At 36.5% G+C, this 19,770-nt stretch overlaps 1 protein-coding gene across 4 annotated transcripts in view; it reads right to left on the reverse strand.

Moving 5' to 3' along the window:
• Positions 1–19,770, reverse strand: part of MLLT10 (MLLT10 histone lysine methyltransferase DOT1L cofactor) — a 148,178-nt gene that overhangs the window by 64,768 nt on the left and 63,640 nt on the right. For all 4 annotated transcript variants that reach the window (XM_063324682.1, XM_063324681.1, XM_063324679.1 and 1 more), the window contains 3 exons: positions 12,607–12,702; positions 4,659–4,914; positions 2,022–2,588 (listed from right to left, as the gene is read on the reverse strand). In XM_063324682.1, coding sequence (XP_063180752.1) covers positions 2,022–2,588; positions 4,659–4,914; positions 12,607–12,702 — 919 coding nt within the window. The remainder of the gene's footprint in view (positions 1–2,021; positions 2,589–4,658; positions 4,915–12,606; positions 12,703–19,770) is intronic.

The following is a 19,770-nucleotide window of genomic DNA, read 5'->3' on the forward strand; positions in this document are numbered from 1 at the left end:
AGAAAATGTATGTTTCTGATAATACTGATAATACTCATATGCCCTTCCCCATTGTAACCAAGTTGTAAATGGACTGCTAAACCCAGAAAATGCTTATGATGAAGTGAGGAAAGCAGGACTACGACCATAAGAAAGAAGGGAAATCAGGGAAAAGGGCACATTAAAACAATATGCTCAGAGTCAAGCAGAATTTTGTGAATGAATTTAGAGCTCGTGCTCGAAGGCAAAGGCAATCCATCTGGTTTTGTTTCTTTGGGTTTTCAGGCTTTTGTTGAGATGATTTTGTGATGGTTTTTGTTTGGTTGGTTTTTTTTTTTTGTTTTTCATTTATATTCTTTGGCACCTTCAGAAATTATCCCTATTTTAGAGGATAGGCCTAATGCTGGCTTGCAAGAGTCTAAGTATGCTTAACAGAGTTGAAATTATAGGCTGTATATCATGATAAAAGTAATAAAACCTACTTGGTATTTCCATCCATGTATTCCAAAGCCTTTTTATAAAGGGAGTTTAACATTACCACTGGCATTTTATAGATGGAAGAGTGAGGTGTAATAAAGAGGACAAAGGAAGCAAGGATGGACCTGGCCAGGGAAAGGCCTGTTCTAGAAGCTGATAAAACCAGAACATTCTAAGAAAAATATAAGGTGGGAAATACAAGTCATTCACTTCAAACTAAGGTCTTGTACTTCCATCTGTTACCACAACTACAACAATACATAATCCACCTCAAAGAGTTTATAAAGGAATAAGAAAGTTCATACTAAAATAATCAGAACAGTGATCTAAATCTGTTGGATGATCTCAGTCCGTAACAGACAGGATGTTTTTAAAACTGCATTTTAATAAAAAAGATGGATAATCAACTAAGAAGTTTTGCCACATACCATTTCTGCAAGAAAAATATTTTCTAATATAGTTGCCACTGCTACTGCCATTAATACCCGTAATAATCATCATAATCATCATACCCGTAATAATCATCATTCATCTATCTCTAACAAAGATTTAAAACAATGTGGTTTTGACATGAAGTGTTTAAGTACCTGTCTTGTTCTGAAACAAACATGAAGTTTTTTATTTCTTGAAGCATGTATATTTTTAAAGCATCTCTTACTTATACAGTGAAAACATACAATATGAAAGCATAAAACCCTGCCCGCTACAAAATATTCAAGTTCCATTCCTCTTTCCCCCAAAAATGGAAAACTTAAGCAAAAAATCCGCTAGAACAACAAAAAGGACAAAATTTCAAAGTTACAAAAATGAGGTATCAGAGAGTTTGCTATTTTTTTATCCAAACACAAAGGCCTTGAAAGAAACTTCAAAGCAACAGAGACTTTGGTAGCTACAGTATTCTGCAAGGTCATTCCACACACAGATTTACTGGGAACAGGAAGCCTCTCACAGCCCCAAATGCACATCACACTTAGAACAGAGGAAGAACAAACCATCCAATTTCAATTGCTAAAAAAACACACAAGAAAACATTATCTGGCTGCACAGGGGTCCAGATTCAATATCCTTTTATGTTTTTAAACTTATAATTCTCCATATAGACATTTTGATTGTTAATTATGATAAATTGGGAAAAAATAATTGAGGGACATACTCAGCACAGCTGACATGCTTGAGTACTGATTTTGTTTGCTCTATGTAACAGAACATACAGACGATATAGTCTGTATAAAGTATCACTTATTTTAGCTAAAATTGTCACGTGTAATTTCCAAAGAACCTATTTTCATGCAACTTATTTTTCCTCCTACAGCATCAAAACCTGCATTTATATAGAATATAGGTCAATACACAGGTCAATCTACTACAGCCACCTACACCATAGTGGCGCCTTAAATGAACAAAACTTACTCTTCCAACAGTATATTCTAATTTTTACTGGTTTTCCCAATGCAACTGTCAAGATATTTTAAATGGTACTCTGTTCTTGAAAAGCATACTGAGAATTATGCCCTAATAATAAAGACATATTTTGAGGTAAGAAAACAAATACAATAAATGCCTACCTGAACCCACTGGAGATGAACCAACACTAAGACTTTGTAAACTTCCATTCCTGAGCAAAGTTGGAGATTTCTGAAGACCAGAGCTTGTCACACTTCCTGCAGCAGATGCCACAGATGAAGTTGGGGAAGCAGAAGAAACTGAAAGATGGGAAATACTTTCTTGACCTTTATTTCCTTTGGGTCTACCAGGCCCATGTTTACTTTGCTTATTTCCTTTCCGTTTCTTCTCTGTTACAGTTTCTTCTTCCATTCCAGAAGTTTGAGCTCGCTTATATGCTGTAGAAGTAAGGCTTGAATTACCTATGTCTCCAGGTGAGCTGTCAAAGTTTTTAGATTGGGAAACAGCTGATGATGAAGGGAGACCAATTAAGGAAGTGAAACAATTGACAGCCCCCTCTTGACTCCCAGTCTCTCCTTTATGTACATCTTTGGTTGACGAAGACTGTTGAGAATGTGTGAAACTGTCACTTCGCAGATCTGTGTCTGTAAAACTCAAAAAATCCTGGGGAGACTGAACTGAACTTCCAGAAGATGACTTCATGCTCCCAGGAGTGCCCATAAAGCTTCCTGAAAAAGAAAGAAAAGAAGAAGTACAATTATTTTTTTACTATAGTTGACGAAAATTCCTGGGGAAGGTTAATATCTTAGAATACACAACTTTAGAGTGCAAGGACTTTATGGAAAGTATTACCAAGAGCTAAAGAATTTATTTTTAAGGTAACTCATTGCTTCTCCTGCTGATCTTCGCTCTGCTGGATCAGATTCTCAGATTCCTATCTGAGATTCAGATTTGAATTTAGGGCACAAACAAGGTGAAAAGGAGTAAAAGGAGAATAACAACTTTGCTGCTTAGGCAACTTGGACATCCCTCATGTTTTGAAGACACAACAAACACTTGGTGCAAGTCAGAGCCGTTTTTTCTAACCATGCACATACATAGAAAGAAGGCGGCTGATAAAAACGTGCTATGATCACATCTACACTATGCCTGCAATCTTCCTTACCATTCTACCTAAATCAAGGGTCTGACACAGGTCAAGGGAACAGCAATTGCACTTAATTTACCCTGGCTGAGGAGGTGTTTCACAGAAGAGGTATTTTTCAAAAGGACATGAGAGGAAGTGGAGAAAAGCGTATAAAATTGGCATTTTAAGACTTCTATAGCACTAACAGAGAATCATAAAGATCTTTTGTGTAACAGAATTACATTCCTTCTGTAATATTTGGAATGCGGTCATTTCATCACTGTGTTAGCACATGCAAGGCAGAAAATGAAGCACGCTTAGGAAATACAAACATCTACTTTCACTGAAATTCATTAGCTTTATATGGTTGCCTGCATGTGGATACTGTTTTGTAGAACTCAGACTGATGATGACTATCCCGTCAAGAAAACACTCCTAAATATGACATTAGGAATAAAAAAAGTCCTTTAAAACTTACTATTTTATCATTAGTACTCCATTAACATTATTAGGAATGCCATTTAAGATACAATTTACATTAATACAGCAATTTAAGAATAATAAAAACATTGTTGCTTTGTATTTTAAATAACTTAACATCAACTTCATTTAATGCAGCTTTAAAGAAAATACGTGCACATAGTAAAGATCTATTTTGCCATCTGCAGTGAGCAACATTTTTCCTTAAATGCAGGATTCCAGAAGGTATTTTTCAAAGTTTTGAAAATTTAAACAAAATAAAACACTTCTGTTTTTCAAGTAAAAAAAGCCTGAAATACCGAAAGAGTTCTAGACAAATTTAAAAGTGCTGACTGCATAAACAAACTCAAAGAAAGAGCAACATCATAAAGCAGAAAGGACAGACAGCACCTACATGCCACAGTGAAAATTAAGGAAAAACAATTATTTTCTAGAACGTCTAATTTGCTGTGTTTCAAAATAACATGTTTTATTAGATAAGTAATAAAAAACCAGAGGTTTAATTTTTTTTAATCTTTCTTCAACTCTGACAAAGATGCCATAATAAAATTTGCTTTTTAGAAGTGTCAACAGTGCATTTCGTGGGTTTTAGCATGTTCAAAATGTCAAACTTTTTTATTACATAAGGTAAATAAACCATATATACTTGTCACGTAATTATCTCCTGCTTATGTATTTCAATTACAAAAAAATAAAAGTAAAAAGGTCTTCCACTTTGAAGCAAATGGTATATTTTAAATGTCCGCATGTTGAAAATTTATTTAGGGGACACCACATCCTACACATTAGGTAGTCCAGTTTCATTCTACTAAGCACTAACTAAAAATCCGAAGTAGTATTTTCTTAAAGAGCTAAGGAAGACCTCTATACTCAGATTCATATGTTATATTTTACTAACTTTTCAGATTAACTTTTCAGAACATAAAGAAACTTCTGTTTTTAGCAGTTAAAGAGAATACTTTAAGAGTCTAAAGAAAAGCACCAGTTTTGCCCTTTAAAGATGCGCAACCTTCTTTTTTCATGTTATCACAATGAATATTTTTTCCCTGAAAAAAAAAGTTATTTTCTCTTCAAAGTGAAACAACATCCTCTTTATTGAGGATAACGGATGAGCTGCTTTTCAAGTTTTAAATATGTAAGATTTCTAATTCATGTCAAAGCAGAAGTCGTGTTACAGTGTAACAATTAATACCTTGCTGAAAAGGGCTAGCTGCAGTCACAGTTGTTCCTGGATTTCTTCCAGCACCAGGCTTTCTTCCCCTCTGACCTGAGCTGTGACCTGCAGATTTCTTCCCTTTGCTCTCTGACCCTCTAGCCTCTGAAGAATCTTTTCCACTTGAAACGTGTGTAGAAACTTCCTGGAAATTTGCATTTGTAAATCGAGCTGTAGTATCTTCCAACCGCTTCAAGGAGCCTGACATGGAGTTGTTGCTAGTGCTTGTGTATGTCTAGCATTTTGATAAGAGAAAAGAAGTAAGAAAAGAAATAGTTAGGTCACACAAAAAACTGTAACGAAAGAACTGCTTAAAAGAACTCATTCTTGCAATTAAACTTAGAAACGTTCAAATACTAAGGTAACTGCCAACAGCAGGAGTTACATAAACTGAATTGTTAACATTTCCAGCAAACAATTCAAGACCGTAAAACTTCATTTCGTGGGAAAAATGCACAAAAATAACGTCGGCTTTGGTTGAAATTTTTACTTCACTGAGGTCAAAGGATTAATTTCAAATCTGTGGTTACACAGTCTTTACATTCTATTTAACAGGATATTGTTATTTTACTGCTTAAAATTAAAAAAGAAAAAAGAAAAAGTGAGTCTTTAAATGCTTTTCTGAAAATACAATTTTTATGCAGTTTTTTTTGTCAAACTGGAAACATTGCTCCATCAGCAGTGGAACTGATGTGAAGGCTTCAAAACCTAAGAACTTGCATTTTTAAGACTTTATAGTCTCAACACCAAACCAAAATCAATTCCAACAAGCCCAGCTGCCCTTTGGACAAATGGCTTTCAAAAATTTTATCTTTAGGCCTGTTATTCTTATGTTAAATTTTGTCAGAATTGTTCATATTGGCGAACTACATATAGTCAAAATAGATTCACAGAAAGCAATTAGGTGGGCAGGGAAACTGTGGGCACAGCATCAGGAAACCACACAAAGGAATATAACTGTTTTCATAATAAAATCAAAAAAAGGAGTTCTAATAGCAGAAGTTTAATATCAGAAGAAAGAAAATTAAAGCAAAATTAGGAAAAAGGAAATACTATTCTGATGATGTTTATACTCAAACCGGCTAGTAAAGTAGCCTTTTGGCTGCATAAAGCTTCTTCATCAAAAGAATATGAATCAAACCTAGAAGCTACTCATCTGTTCAAAGCAAGTTTAGTTTGTTTTCCAGTTCTTTATAGAAGAGAGTCTAAAATAGTATCTAAGTTGATCTCCATTAGAGACTACACAAACACATGCCTCTTAAAATTGAGCATATACACACATTTTCCATGACTGGGGTGCATGCTGAATTTAGGACTACAGCAAAACATTTCCTCACCTTTGTATAGCTGGTAGAAAAAGTTTTCCATATTTTTAGTAGAACAGCTAAGGCATTTACATAGAACTTAATTTTTATATAAAACTTAATTTACATAGAACAACAACTTAAGTTGTCTTCAGTTAGAAATGACAGAAGACAACTAAATATGCAAGCTTTGAGGAAGATGAAAATTTTACTCTATTTGCCTACTGCCCTGTACGAATTATTATGAACTGCAATAAAAACATATTATGGATTTTCTGAATAACAGTGAAGAAAAATCAGTGTAAGTCTGTTAAAGTACAATGTTAAAAATAATTTACCTCAAATTCATATTACTATACTGGTAACTGTTTGTTACCAACCCATAACAATTTATTGTCTTTTAGACAATCATTCTATCATCCAATGACCCCTCTCCACCTGGGAAGGGGAATCCGAGAAAACAAGGAAACACAAGGGCTGAAATACAAATAGATTTAATAGGACTAAAGACTAAGACTATAGCCTAAAGACTGTAAGACTAAATCATTAACGATAACACTAAAGAACCAGTATTGATCCCGATACCAATGTAAAACATACAAGGATTATACTCAGCCAATTCTATCAGCAGGAAGCTGTGCACTCCCAGCAGTGGACAGCAAATGTCAGACACTGCGAGCGCTGAGGCTTCGGGAGGAAGGGAAGGGCTCAGGGGTCCGGCACCGGGGCAAGGAGTTCTCTGGACTGCCACCATCAAGGGACAGAGAGAACTACGCAGCAAACACTCTAATTTATACCGAATGTGACGTTCACCGTATAAAATAATCCTGTTGGCCAGGCCAGGCCTCGCTCCTCCTCATCCATGCACCTGGCAAGGCTCGAAAACACCGAGACCTTGAATCCCACATAGCCTAGCTGGCTAGAAAGTAAATATTTTCATGAATTCAGACACTAGAGACATCTAAAAGTGCAGTTTTCCCAAGCATTAGAAGAGAAGTCAGTCCCGCGTTGCTCAAACAGGACACTGTTTCTAATGAAGATGGAGTCAATTCTCAGGTAAATTTAGTAGTTAACTTTTTGAACTATTACAAAGTACACAAGTATGCTCAATTTTCCTGAAACTGACGTTTCACTTGACCTGAGCTAAGAAGCAGTGGTTCAAATTTCGGTCATTTGAACAAAGGGTTTTCAGACATGCAATAACCCAAACTAAAAGTCAGGCTTTTTCTAGGATCCAGGATTTCTCCTCTTATCCAGTTCCTTCCTTTCCTAATTCTTACCTCCTATCCACTCAGTGGAACATTAATTGCAAGGATAATTCTCTATAGGTATCAATAACCATAGTTTGATGTTATCTAGTACCTCTTCTCCATTATGGCAGGGATTTTATTTATTTATGTATTTGTTTTAAAGGGAAATAAAGAGTTTAACATAGGTCTACAGACTGGACAGGGCTACACAATGACAAGTAGGCATTAATTTGCATATACTGTGCGGAGACTTGGTTTGATAGCATGCCTGAATCCTGTTCTTAGCAGATTTCCTGGAAACATGCATGCACTTCCCAGTTCTGCTTTTGAAAATTTTGCTCCAACAGATATTTCTGTTTTGGAAGGTGCTGTAAAGTGTACCGAAACCTACATGCTTACTTAGATTACCTTGAATGATAATATGATGCTATACACCCTAAGCAAAGTAAAATTGGTATCATTTGGTCAGTTGTGGTGGTTTTTTTCCACAGATTATATTCCTTACTTTAAGGAGCTAATCACAACAAAGTGCCCTAAACCATATACACATACATCAATCTCTCTGAGAACCCACAAGATATGCAGTAGGATGTAAGGTAAAACTGCAGCACAAGCTTTAGATTATTAAGCTACTTGGTTCATAAAATAACCTACATACCACTAAACAAACTGCTTTTCTAAAATGCTGGTTCTAAAAGACAAAGGCCTAACAGAAATGTCTCAGAAAAACCTTAATATGCCACGGCAAAGTTATAGCATTTTTTGCTTTGGGGTTTTTTTGAGGTCAGGAGAGTGAGTGGAGCAGGGAGCAAGGATCTGAGGACAGAGGCAGAACACAGTTGGTTATTTACTGACTGGCTTCTGTCTCTGCAGCCCACCGCCCCCCCAGGTTACAATGCTGTCCCCTCCCAGCACATGCTTTTAAATGGAATACACTACTCGAGGCTCCTCCCTTCACTGCTCACCCTGCAGTCAGTCTTTTTCCTTCATTTCAGTACAGACATCCTCCAAACAGGAGATTCCCCTGATGCTCTCACCCAACTCCATTCCTTGGTTTATTTGGGAGGACTTGACTATTTCATGAAGTTATCAAGTTAACTTTGTGTGTATCAGGGTTCCTTTATGCTTCCCATAAACCACTTAGCAAGTTTTGTTCCCCGAAAAGCGCACTTTTACATTGCCAACTTGGTGCACAGATAGCTACTGTCATTTTTACACCCCCCCATATATTACTCTGTGTGCCCTGAAGAGTTGTACCATCCACCTGTAGCAAGTCTTAAAACTTCTGGAAAAGCTTTAGATTTGTGGTAAAGGCATAATAATAATTCCTGCTGTACACAGTACGTCCCAAGGCTTGAGAAGCCTTTAGCCCTAATACAGACGTATAGGGTAGTACTCTGCACAGAGAAGGGAAGGACCATGGCAGGTAATTCTCCACAAGAATGACAGATGGTAAGCGCATGGTCCAAGAAAAAAACAACCAACCAAAAAAAAACCCAACACACATGCACACACATGTCCCATAGCCTACAAACACCACACCGCTGTGGGATAATGATGTTCAGTCATATCGAACAGAGATTTCCCTAACTCTTTTAATTCTCTTCCGTATCCCACTGTGGTACAATCAGAGTGCCTCCCTTGAGAACCAGGCTGGGCTGATAGTCAAGGTGAACTGCAGAGGGTTATCATTGTCATCTCTACTATTACAGATAAACTTTAGTCAGCTGTACTTTTTGTTTGCAATATCTTGTATTTAGTTACTGGATACAATTGGAATACAGATACACTGTCTTGTGCATCTATGTACATCAATGTTTTGGAGGTTTGTTTTAATTAGTAACACTCCTCCCCACCCCACAAAAAAAAAATATGTATTTTTCTGTATCTGTTAAACCATACACATTTTTAAACTCTCAATACAAGCCAAAGCTCAAAACCAGAGACAAAAGCTTTTACCAGGACTAAATGAAGGGCTGATGGCCCTTCACAACTAAGATGATGGCCAGAAGAAAACCTCATATGAAGAGGCAGAGAGAGAATTCAAATTCCTAAGTTATTCTAGTCTTTTTTAAAACATTCTGTATCTATGCCCCAAGAGAAAAGTGAAAAATTTGTTTGTGCATTAATCAAGAGTAGTTAAGAATTTCTTATTTCAGAACTTTTCAAACTTAACTGACCCAGACTAAGCAGTGTTTGCTGAGACAGTACAGGGATGCACAAAAATGCCTTTAAAAAAGCATACTCATAACTCAACACAGCATTTGGACTGGAACCTCAGTAAAATTTCTTGGAATTAAATTTTGCAGAACAAACAGGGAAATCAAGTATACTAACTCACATAATGTAAATCCACAGCTTATTCTGCAGCCTTTCAGGAATCTATCTTAAGAAACCACTCATTCAGATAAAAACATGCTTTAAGGCATCACCTGCACAAATGGTCATTACCACTGTACCACAATGGATTTAACTTCTTTAAAAAGGAAAAAAAAATTAATTTCAAATTCCAGTTCCCCCCAGTGTGGTAGCAGAGGTGATTATATACCATGATAAAATAATGTATTCACTGCAAAGACAGACTGCTATGAAAAGGACATCAAGTCCAAATCAATTCTGACAACTCTATGTAAAAGGATGCAAAAAGTAATACAATGTTCTGAACCAAATATTTATCTCCGAAGAAAACAAATCTTGCTACATTATTAAAATTTCAAATTTTTGAGGAACTCACTATGAATTTATAACCTACAAAAGCAAATGCATGAAAATGGTGTCAAAAGGACTTAGAAAAAAAATTAAAAGACAACTGAAGGAACTAGCCACAAAAAAATCACTTCCAAATATCCAGCAGACACTTTTTAAAAAAACACAATCACACTTAGTAACTTCATTTAAAAACAACGAACACCAATTTTTCTGATGATCTGAAGCATTATACAAAGAATGTAGAAAACAAAGCAGATAGCTTAATAGAAAAAAATTACAGAATGCAAAAGGTTAAAAAAAGAAAACTAAAAGGACACATGTTGATACTTAAATTCCACAATGAATATTTCTGTTTTAGTTCAATTCAGTTATAATTTAAGTTCTAGAATTATAGAGAGTGTCTGTTCTCTGTAGTATTTGCTCTAGCTCTACCTTGCCATAGGATTTGCAACAGTTTTTTATCATCCATCTATTTTATGATTTTTAAGACTATAAAGAGACGAGGATCAGGTATTCAAAAGAACATAAAAATATTAAAAATGTTTCTATTATAAATCCTATAGACATAACTACAAAAATACATTTGTCTTGCTATACGTACATATTTAGTACAATCTTGCTTAACACTATGGCTAACAACTCAGCAAGATTTTCATTCTTTACTTGGATTAAATAGAGGTCTGCTAAAAATGGGATCTTACTCTTGTTCACCTTACTGAAATGTACACCATTGAGTCGTAAACCTTGTAATTAGGAAAAGACAAGGGAGAACAAAGCAAGAGGTCAGCAGAATAACAGAACCCAACTGTGTCCTCAGCATTAAAAGCATATTTCAATAGGTAGAACTCAAAAATAACCAATATTTCAATATATTTTCTTTCACTTTTACACAAATATACAGCAGTATCACTTTTTGTTAAAACTTATGATGATTAGAAAAAGTACAAAATGGATGTAATTCAAGAAAGATAGGATTATACATAGCACAAAACACAAACAAAAATTGTGGAGTTTAAAGGAAGATCCCACACAAGAAGCCTCATTTACAAGTTCTTTCAAACTTAAGAGGAATATGTTCAGGACAAATTAATAAAATGAAATAAGAAATCACATGAACCAGTCAGTACTATTCAAAGAGTTTTACAACTTAATTTCAATAAAACCTGTCACACCCACTGATTGCAATGCCTAATCTCTCTTAAATCAAAACAGCAAAGAAGTAAATTGAGTCTACCCTCTCTTTTTTAATAAAGAGTTATTGGGAGTTTCAGAAAACCACTGAACAGTAAGTTTCACTATACACAATAGTGTCAAAAAGATTACAGCAGAACCAGAAACAAGACTTATCAGAAGCGTGAGTCACAAATAATGGGATGTTAACAGGTACACATCCTCAAGTTAATAATCCTACTATTGAAAATAAAGAAATATCCAAAGCATACTAAAAACCTAACTTTCTTGGTGATGTTTCTTGAAGTTGATACCACTAGATAAGGGAATACTTCCAGGGACTAGAGAAAGTTGGTACTTCAATTGTTTCACCCTGTCCTGACAAGGTCTTGGTGTACCATATGCAAAGAGACATATTTGTTGAATACTGCATATCAGGAGCCAAACTACATACAGTTAAAACAAACTTCAGCATCTTTGCTAAAAAACAGTGCTTGACATACTGATGGCTAATTAATTCAAACCACGATTCCCAGACTCAGATGTCAAACATGAATGGGACAAATGTTTTCCAACTCTGAAGGCAGAAAACCCATTTCTCAATACTGCTGCCCACTCTGTAATACCATCATTAGTGTCACTTTTTTTTGTGGATAGTGCAAGCGATTCTTGTAGAGTACAATGAGAACTGTCATCATTTAACCCTCTACGTTGTCCCCTGAGTTAGGCATTTGCTAGCACCTTAACAGGAAGGAAAGACCACAGAACTTAATGAAGCAGGCTGCTAAAAAGGCAACGTGGTATTACAGGCATACGAAACATGAGCAAGGCCTGTTGTGATAGAAGAAAGGGTAATGGCTTCAAACTAAAAAAGGGAAGATTTTGACTAGACAGAAAGAAGAAAATTTTTACATGTGTGCTGAAACACCGGCCCAGGTTGCCCAGAGAGGTGGTTGATGCCCCACCACTGGAAATATTCAAGGTCAGGTTGGATGGGGCTCTAAGCAACCTGATCTACTTGAAGATGTCCCTGCTCACTGCAGGGGAGGTTGGACTAGATGACGTTTAAAGGTCCCTTCCAACCCAAACTATTCTATGATAGTTTCATAATTACCGACTTAAATGCTTAGAGGTTCAGCGACAGCTCAGCACACACAAGTGAATTTCAAAGGAAAGATTTTCTAAAACTTCTCAAATTATTAAACATAAGTTAATGAAATAAAACTTACTGTAGTATCAGTGGCACCTGATTGGAGTCACTTAATTACTCACTATTCAATTACAAAAATCTAAGCCTTTCTTCATATTAGAAACCTCAAAGTATTTTAGGATTTTACATTATAGGAAAAAACACCAAGACTATTATAGAATCTATGCCATTATAAAGCCATTATATATATAGAATCATTCCAGTATATATACTGGAATGATTACATCATGAAATTTCAACATAAGTAATTGAAGTGGAAGAGGAGGAAAAACACATTGACTTACTTTCTCTGTAGTTACAGTAAGAGATGGAACCAAGGATGGTGAGGACTCCGACTGCTTCTTGTATTTTTGCTTGTGTTTATCTTTCTCTTTATATTTCTAGAAGTTACAAAAGAGAATATGACCTAAGTTCAGCTTCATCTTTAACATAACCCATTTTACGTAGCATCAAGCGTTATCAGAATTTAAGAGAGATGGTAATAATGTCCTGTGCTATTTTAATGGAAACAACATTAATGTTTTGAAATTTTTATAATATAATGTTATAAAAGCAAATCAAGTATCTATATTTGCTTTCAAAACACACAAACTTAAATTCTTCAATTATAGACAGCATTTATGAATACACTACTGTTAATATTATCCATCTTCCCAATAATCAATCAACAAAAGAAACTGGATTAAAAACAGAGACGTGGCTGCTGCTTCAGAGGTCTTCCTGCATTTCTCACCGAAGATTTCTGTCTTCCTGCATTTCTGCACCTGCACAGTATTTTTTGTTGGGATATTACTGTAAATTAATGCAAGGTTTCAGCTTTGGCTCCCCTACTGACATCTTCATGCATAAGAATGTGAAGTTTGATTTAGATTTCACTCCCAAAGAGGTGCATACAGTTTACATACTAAGTAAGTATCTTCCATGTTAAACTGAACAGAATATCAAAAGTGATACAAATCAAGTGTGCTTTCTAAGGAGGCTGAAAATTTAATTTTTTATATATTTTTTTAAACATAACATGAAGCATTGGCAATGTGAATGAAATTGTGCAAACAGAGAGAAAATAATTTCTTAACCCAGAGCCTTTAGAGCATAAGTCTACATAGACTACAGAAGTCTTCCCATACTGGTAGAAGTCAATTCTTAGAGGATTACAGAATAAGACACAAACTGTGCTTGTTTAAATAATTCAGACAAATACACACACACAAACCCCCCCAAGTTTAACAAAATTAACAATTCGACTTAGAATACAGGAGGAGTTCAATATTTGTGACACAAGGGGTTTAAAACTCTCATTGAGTAGCTTGAAAGGATGAGGAAGACAATTTAAAATCTGTAAGTCTGAATAGCCATATGAAAACTCAGTAACTGTTTTGACTCTTAAAAATGATCCATGCTGATCTTTCTCTAACTACCAAAATGACTATCCAGACCCTCAAAAGAAAATGTAATTTGTTCAACAGCAACTGCACAACCACTCTCACCAAGCACCATGACAAGATGTAATATGTGCATACTCTATTCAGGTATCACCAAGCATCAATTTTCTATTTCAGTCACAAGAGAAGAAACATCAGAAACTTATACCATGGAATCAGTCTGAGAGAATAAGAAAATAGGTTCTCAAATTCTCTGATAAAGTAAAATCAGTTAATTGACAATCTAGATGCAAAGCTGAAAGCAAAATACATTTATCTCTGCCTTTATGAACAAGAAATACCAGCTGACTTAGAGATCACCTTGTCTCTAACCAGCCCCAAATCCATTTAACTAAACTTATAACCTAATTTTGCCAGGAAGAAAATACAGTTTAGCCAAGAAAATTCATAAATAAAGTACCAAAGCTATCTTCACCATAATTTCATGCACAAATATACTTTCTAGAATACAATATGTTAAGTCATTTGATTCTTGAACACTTCTTAATCCTCAAAGGAAGGCCCAAAAGAACTCTTTAAAAGGTTGATGGGGATTTCTAGGTTTGTTTTTTTCATATGCTGAAGTGAACTTCGTATTTTTTCCCGGTGTGCTGCTTGGATATAAATATGGAGTTTTCTCTTTCATAACAAAGTGTGCAGGTGTCATAATTACAATAATGTACACTATAAAGTAGGATTTCAATTGTTTAAAACCTAATATAGGCTTGTTGGGGGAGTTTTAGATCGGGGAGTCTATTTTTGTTTTCTTTGGGGGTTTTTGTTTGGAGGGGGGATTGTTTGTTTAGGTCTTTTTAGACATGGAAAATACACATTTGAAAAAAAGAAAAAAAAGGGACATGAGGGATTCAAATGCAGTGTCTTTTCAATAGTTTCTCAAATGCAACAGTGCCAAAAATGCTCCCCATAGTGCCAGAAAACAAGCAGGGATCAAGAGAAAACAGAAGCATCTACACCGACTGCCATATTATCCGTCAAATCTGTTGATCCAAAAGCCTTTCATCAGTGCTAGTTACCCTGCTTACTGTATCGTCAGTGTACATGTTTAGATAAACTTGAGTAACAATTTCACTGAATCCCAAACAAGCCTCCTCAAGAAGGAAGTTAAGAAATGGAAATCCAAGCCACTGCCCGAGTTTCTTTAGCTTTCATCATTTTACTTGGAAATTCAAATCACCCTCAAGAAATTTTTTTATTTATCATTTTGTAGCCAAGAGGCAAGGACTTTAATACGCTTTAAGATGAAACTTCACTGTAATATCAGTAAACAACAGGAAACGTTTAAATTAACATGGTTTACAAGCTCTTTTACTTCCAGTGTTAATTTTGTCTGAAAGGCAAAGGAACACAGAATTCTGATCAAAGGAACAGTCAGAAGGACTTCAAATTACACTCTGAAATGTACTGAAATCACTTTGATAGCCATCTCAACAGAAAAGTACGTGTCAAGAAGGAGGAAAGACGGATACAAGAACAGGGGAAGGCAGGAGGCATAAACAACTTAAGAGCCTGGAAAGAATTTGCTTTAAGTTCTGTAAAGTGCAGCATCAACAACCACATCAAATTCCTCTACTAGATCCAAAATATCAACGCAAAGTTTGCCAGAACACCTTACCAAGGTTACAGCTTACCACTCAAGGCCACTGAGGGGTACCCCACCCAAAGGCCTTTTGCATACAAAGATCTCATCCACAGGACGACTGCTGTCCTTAACTCTACATTCCCTCCTCCTTTTAGGTTATACCTCCTCTAACAATCCCTCCTCTTTTTTTTTTTTTTTTCCCTTTTCTTTTCTCTTTTCTTCTTAAGGAAAGTTCAGAAGTCTCACTTCTGAATGTGAATTGACTCCAGATGCAAATAACATCAAAGAAATGGAGAACATTTCATTGCAGGAAAACCTTTGAAAGGAATGCTCAGGTTTTACATTGATAAGAATAAAAATTTCAGCAACAACCTGCTGAGATGAAGAGGCTTAGCTCCCACAAAGCAACTCCTTGCAGTTGCACCCTTTTCTCACTATAAAGTTGCATACTGTTAAATGAGAAGCCACTGCCCGAGCATTCACACACCATTCATGGTGTCACATGCACACACACACTCTAGGGCACGCTTCCTCCTTCTTCAGGGTTGACCCTAGGTTTCCCGCAGCAGAGCCTCTGGCATCGTATTTTACAAAGTAATTAATTTAACTGAAAGGTACAGCAGCAAGGACAGCCTGGGCTGGGAGCCTCCAAAGAGAGGGACCCTGAACAAAGAAATCCTTGGGCAATTATACCCTTGCGATCTCTACACCCGCCCCTCATGCATTCTTCACACTCTGTCCACGTGTCTTTTAGTCCAATGGTGATTTTTGGACTGGGGTCTTCTATTGGATTCTTTTCCTGTGTCCGGGCAGGCAGGCTCTTAACTTGTTGATTTGCAGTTTCAGACGAGGGTCTTGTCTTCTGGTTTATACTCCTTGTGCACCTGAACTCACTGGCAGAACACGAAGAACTGACACAGACTTGGGAAAAACACTACCAAAACATCATTGTGATATCATCATCTTTCCCATACTAAAAGATTAAACACAGCACTGTACCAGCTCCTGGGAAAATTACGAAGAAAAATAACTCTATCGCAACCTAAAGGCTTCAGCAAATCTAGCTACTCATGCTGGGTAAAACTAGGCAGACAGCACAAATCACACCATAAGTAATTTATTCTAATTCAAACTTACTTATTTATGCTTAACAACTAATACCCCTCAACACATACAAAGCATAAGTTCTGAAATACCCACTTTTGGATCCAAAAAAGGAATAACAGAGGGACGTTAATTCCCACAATATTTAACAAATATGACAGCTTTCAATCGAGTCTGTATCAAAGGACACACAAACTAGCCATCTTCCCTGCCGCCAGAAAACAAACGAACAAGCAAACAAACAGTTGGCCATTCATGGAAAACTCACTGCATGCTTCGCTTTTTTAAGACCTCCTCTGATCAGCCACAGCTAAAAAAAAAAAAAAAAAAAACCAACCACCAAAAATCCCGTAGCAGAACCTCACTAAGATAAACATCCATCCAGAAAGCCACATGGAAACCCACCATTCTAGGGAAGGTAATGATATCAAATGTCTGACCTTTTACAAGCTTTACCGTAAGGAAAGAAAAGGCAGAAATTACTCTTAACAAGGACTGAAAACAATATTGATGATAAGCAAAAGCTAAGGGAGCTCCAAGGCCAGGCAGAACCCATGTATCCCATTTATATACTCAGACTTCAATTTTTTAAAGATTCATAGGCATGAGTTCAGATGTTCCAAACACCTGTATAAGATAGTTGCAGAGCTGATAAATGCAATGCTACATTCTGTAAAAACTGGATTTAGCCGAAGAAACATTCCAAGGAAGAATACGTTTAAAACTATACAGGGCCAATTACAAAACTGACAAAGCAACCTTCAGTCTCGGTTCACAAATAGGGTAGCTCAACAGACCGGATTCAGGCAGCTCCTGAAACCTTTCTTACTGTAAGAAAAATAAGGCGCGATTGCCATGCAGCCACTGGGTAAGCAGCTGTAACATTATTCATCCTAGAACTTGAAGAGCCCTGATTTATGATGTAGCTAAATACCAATACAAAATACCTAGAGTTCATATGTCATGATTAATCAGAAAGCTTCATTTATCACTAGGGATCTCTTTTTTGGCTTTTGTTTCTTATCTAAAAAATTATGTAATACCGTCTTAATTCCAATCGTTACATGCTGCAAGATAAGAAAACTAATATGGTGCAAGATTTCTGGAATTCTACAGCACTTTCTGTACATTGCCCTCTTGTGGGGCAGGGGAGAGGAAAAGGGAAAAAAAGCACATTTTCATTGCTTCTGTTTCTTCCACAAATATTCAATCTACAAAATATGATTTCACAAATACAGTTTGGTATGGAATATTCCTTTGGCCAGCTTGGGTCAGTTCTCCTGTCTATATTCCCTCTTCCCTTTAGGAAGCTGAAGAAGTCCTTGACTGCTTAGCAACAAATAAAAACATCAGTGTGTTATCAACATTATTCTCATCCTAAATCCAAAACATAGCAGTATACTAGCTGCTAGTAAGAAAGTTAACTCTATCCCAGCCAAAACTAGGACAAGTTCATTTACACATTGGATCACTCTAAAGATCAGCACTTGCTCATTCATTTTCTTTAAAGTACTTTCAGAGGAAACATCACACTACTGAATGAAAATATCACCTCATCAAAATATCAAATTAAGGATACACATATAATTATATCTTAACTCTGATCTGTTACCAACAAAATAAATGTTAACAAATCTATCCTTCACAGTTTGGACCTCACTGTCTGAGAAGACTGAATAATGCAAGTGAATGATAACTTTTCCAGTACAGATGGAATGGACGAGTACAGCTTTTCTCTAATGGCATTATTAATTCATAACATTTCCACATGGAAGTATCATTTAACTTGTTGAAGGTGTTTACACTTATTTGCAATTCATTTCTGTCTCAGGAATGCACAGCCTTCTCCAAAGAGGTTTCCACAGTACTTCATTTCATTAACCTGTCAGACCTTCTGTGTGCCAATTCAAACTGCTATAACAGCAGCGACAAAAACCAAAGTGGATAGTTTTCTGCTGGTTTAGTGAGCTAGGTTAGTTCAGCGAAAGAGTGTGAGCGACGAACACTAACAGGGACACAAAGAGATAGACACAAAACAGAGGAGCAAGAGCTCACCTGCCCAGGGAAGAGGAGACTAACTTCTATTTTGAAAGAATTAAAACACATGCACGCTATCAGCAAGTACCAGTGCTTGGCCCTTCAGACAAACTTGCTTGGGCTGATCCTGAATTATTCCATTTTTATCCGCCTCTCTTTACAAAAATCATAACCACCACCACATTTGGTTGTTCACAACCACAACATTTTAAAATCTATTTTCCTTAGTTATTCTTGTAAGCAAAATCATCTGAATATCTGAATCATTTTTCAGTTTTTGACTCCTCCAAATAATTCCAACATATCAGAATGTTGTATTAGCACAGAGTACTCAGATTGGTGCTTTTGTCATTTATGGATTTTCTGCGCTATCTTTCCATCACTGAAGCTTGTAAATACAGAGCTGCCACCATCACAACTAACGTCTCTAATAAAAAGCTGCATATAGTTCTTGCTAATCCCTAATACAAGAACTGCTTGGCCTTTTATTTGTGACTACTAGCTGTTAGTAATATAGGCATAACAATTCCAGAATGAAAGATGCCTATGGTCCACAAGTTTCAAATTCAAATCCAAATTTATCTTGTTTTGACAGGAACAGCCCTAGCTCAGGCATTCATCTATCTATCATTTTATACGGTATAAACCACAGCAGGAAAATTAAATGCAGTGGCAGTGTTGCTGCAGTCACAGCAATAGAAGGATATAGGCACAGGATAGGGAGAGGTAGAACACTACTGCCAGTATGTCATAGTTTAACCTCAGCCAGCAACTAAGTACCACATAGCCCCTCGCTCGCTCCCCCCAGGGAATCAGAAGAGTAAAGGTGAGGGGAAAACTCATGGGTTGAGATAAGCGTAGTTTAATAGGTAAAGCAAAAGCCACGCACGCAAGCAAAGCAAAACAAGAAATTCATTCACTGCTTCCCATCCACGGGCAGGTGGTTCAGCCATCTCCAGGAAAGCAGGGCTCCATCACATGTAATGGTTACTTGGGAAGACAAATGCCATCATTCCAAACATCACCCCCTTCCTCCCTCTTGCCCCAGCTTTACAAACCAATCATGACATCATATGGCATGTGACATCCCTTTGGTCAGTTGGGGTCAGCTGTCCCAGCTCTGTCCTCTCCCAAGCTCTTGTGCACCCCCAGCCTGTTCACTGGTGGGGTGGGGTGAGAAGCAGAAAAGGCCTTACTCTGTGTAAGCACTGCTCAGTAATATTGAAAACTTCTCTGCATTATCAACACTGTTTTCAGCACAAATCCAAAACATAGGCCTATACTAG

The sequence above is a fragment of the Chroicocephalus ridibundus genome, chromosome 2 (assembly GCF_963924245.1).
Source record: "Chroicocephalus ridibundus chromosome 2, bChrRid1.1, whole genome shotgun sequence".
NCBI lineage: Eukaryota > Metazoa > Chordata > Aves > Charadriiformes > Laridae > Chroicocephalus > Chroicocephalus ridibundus.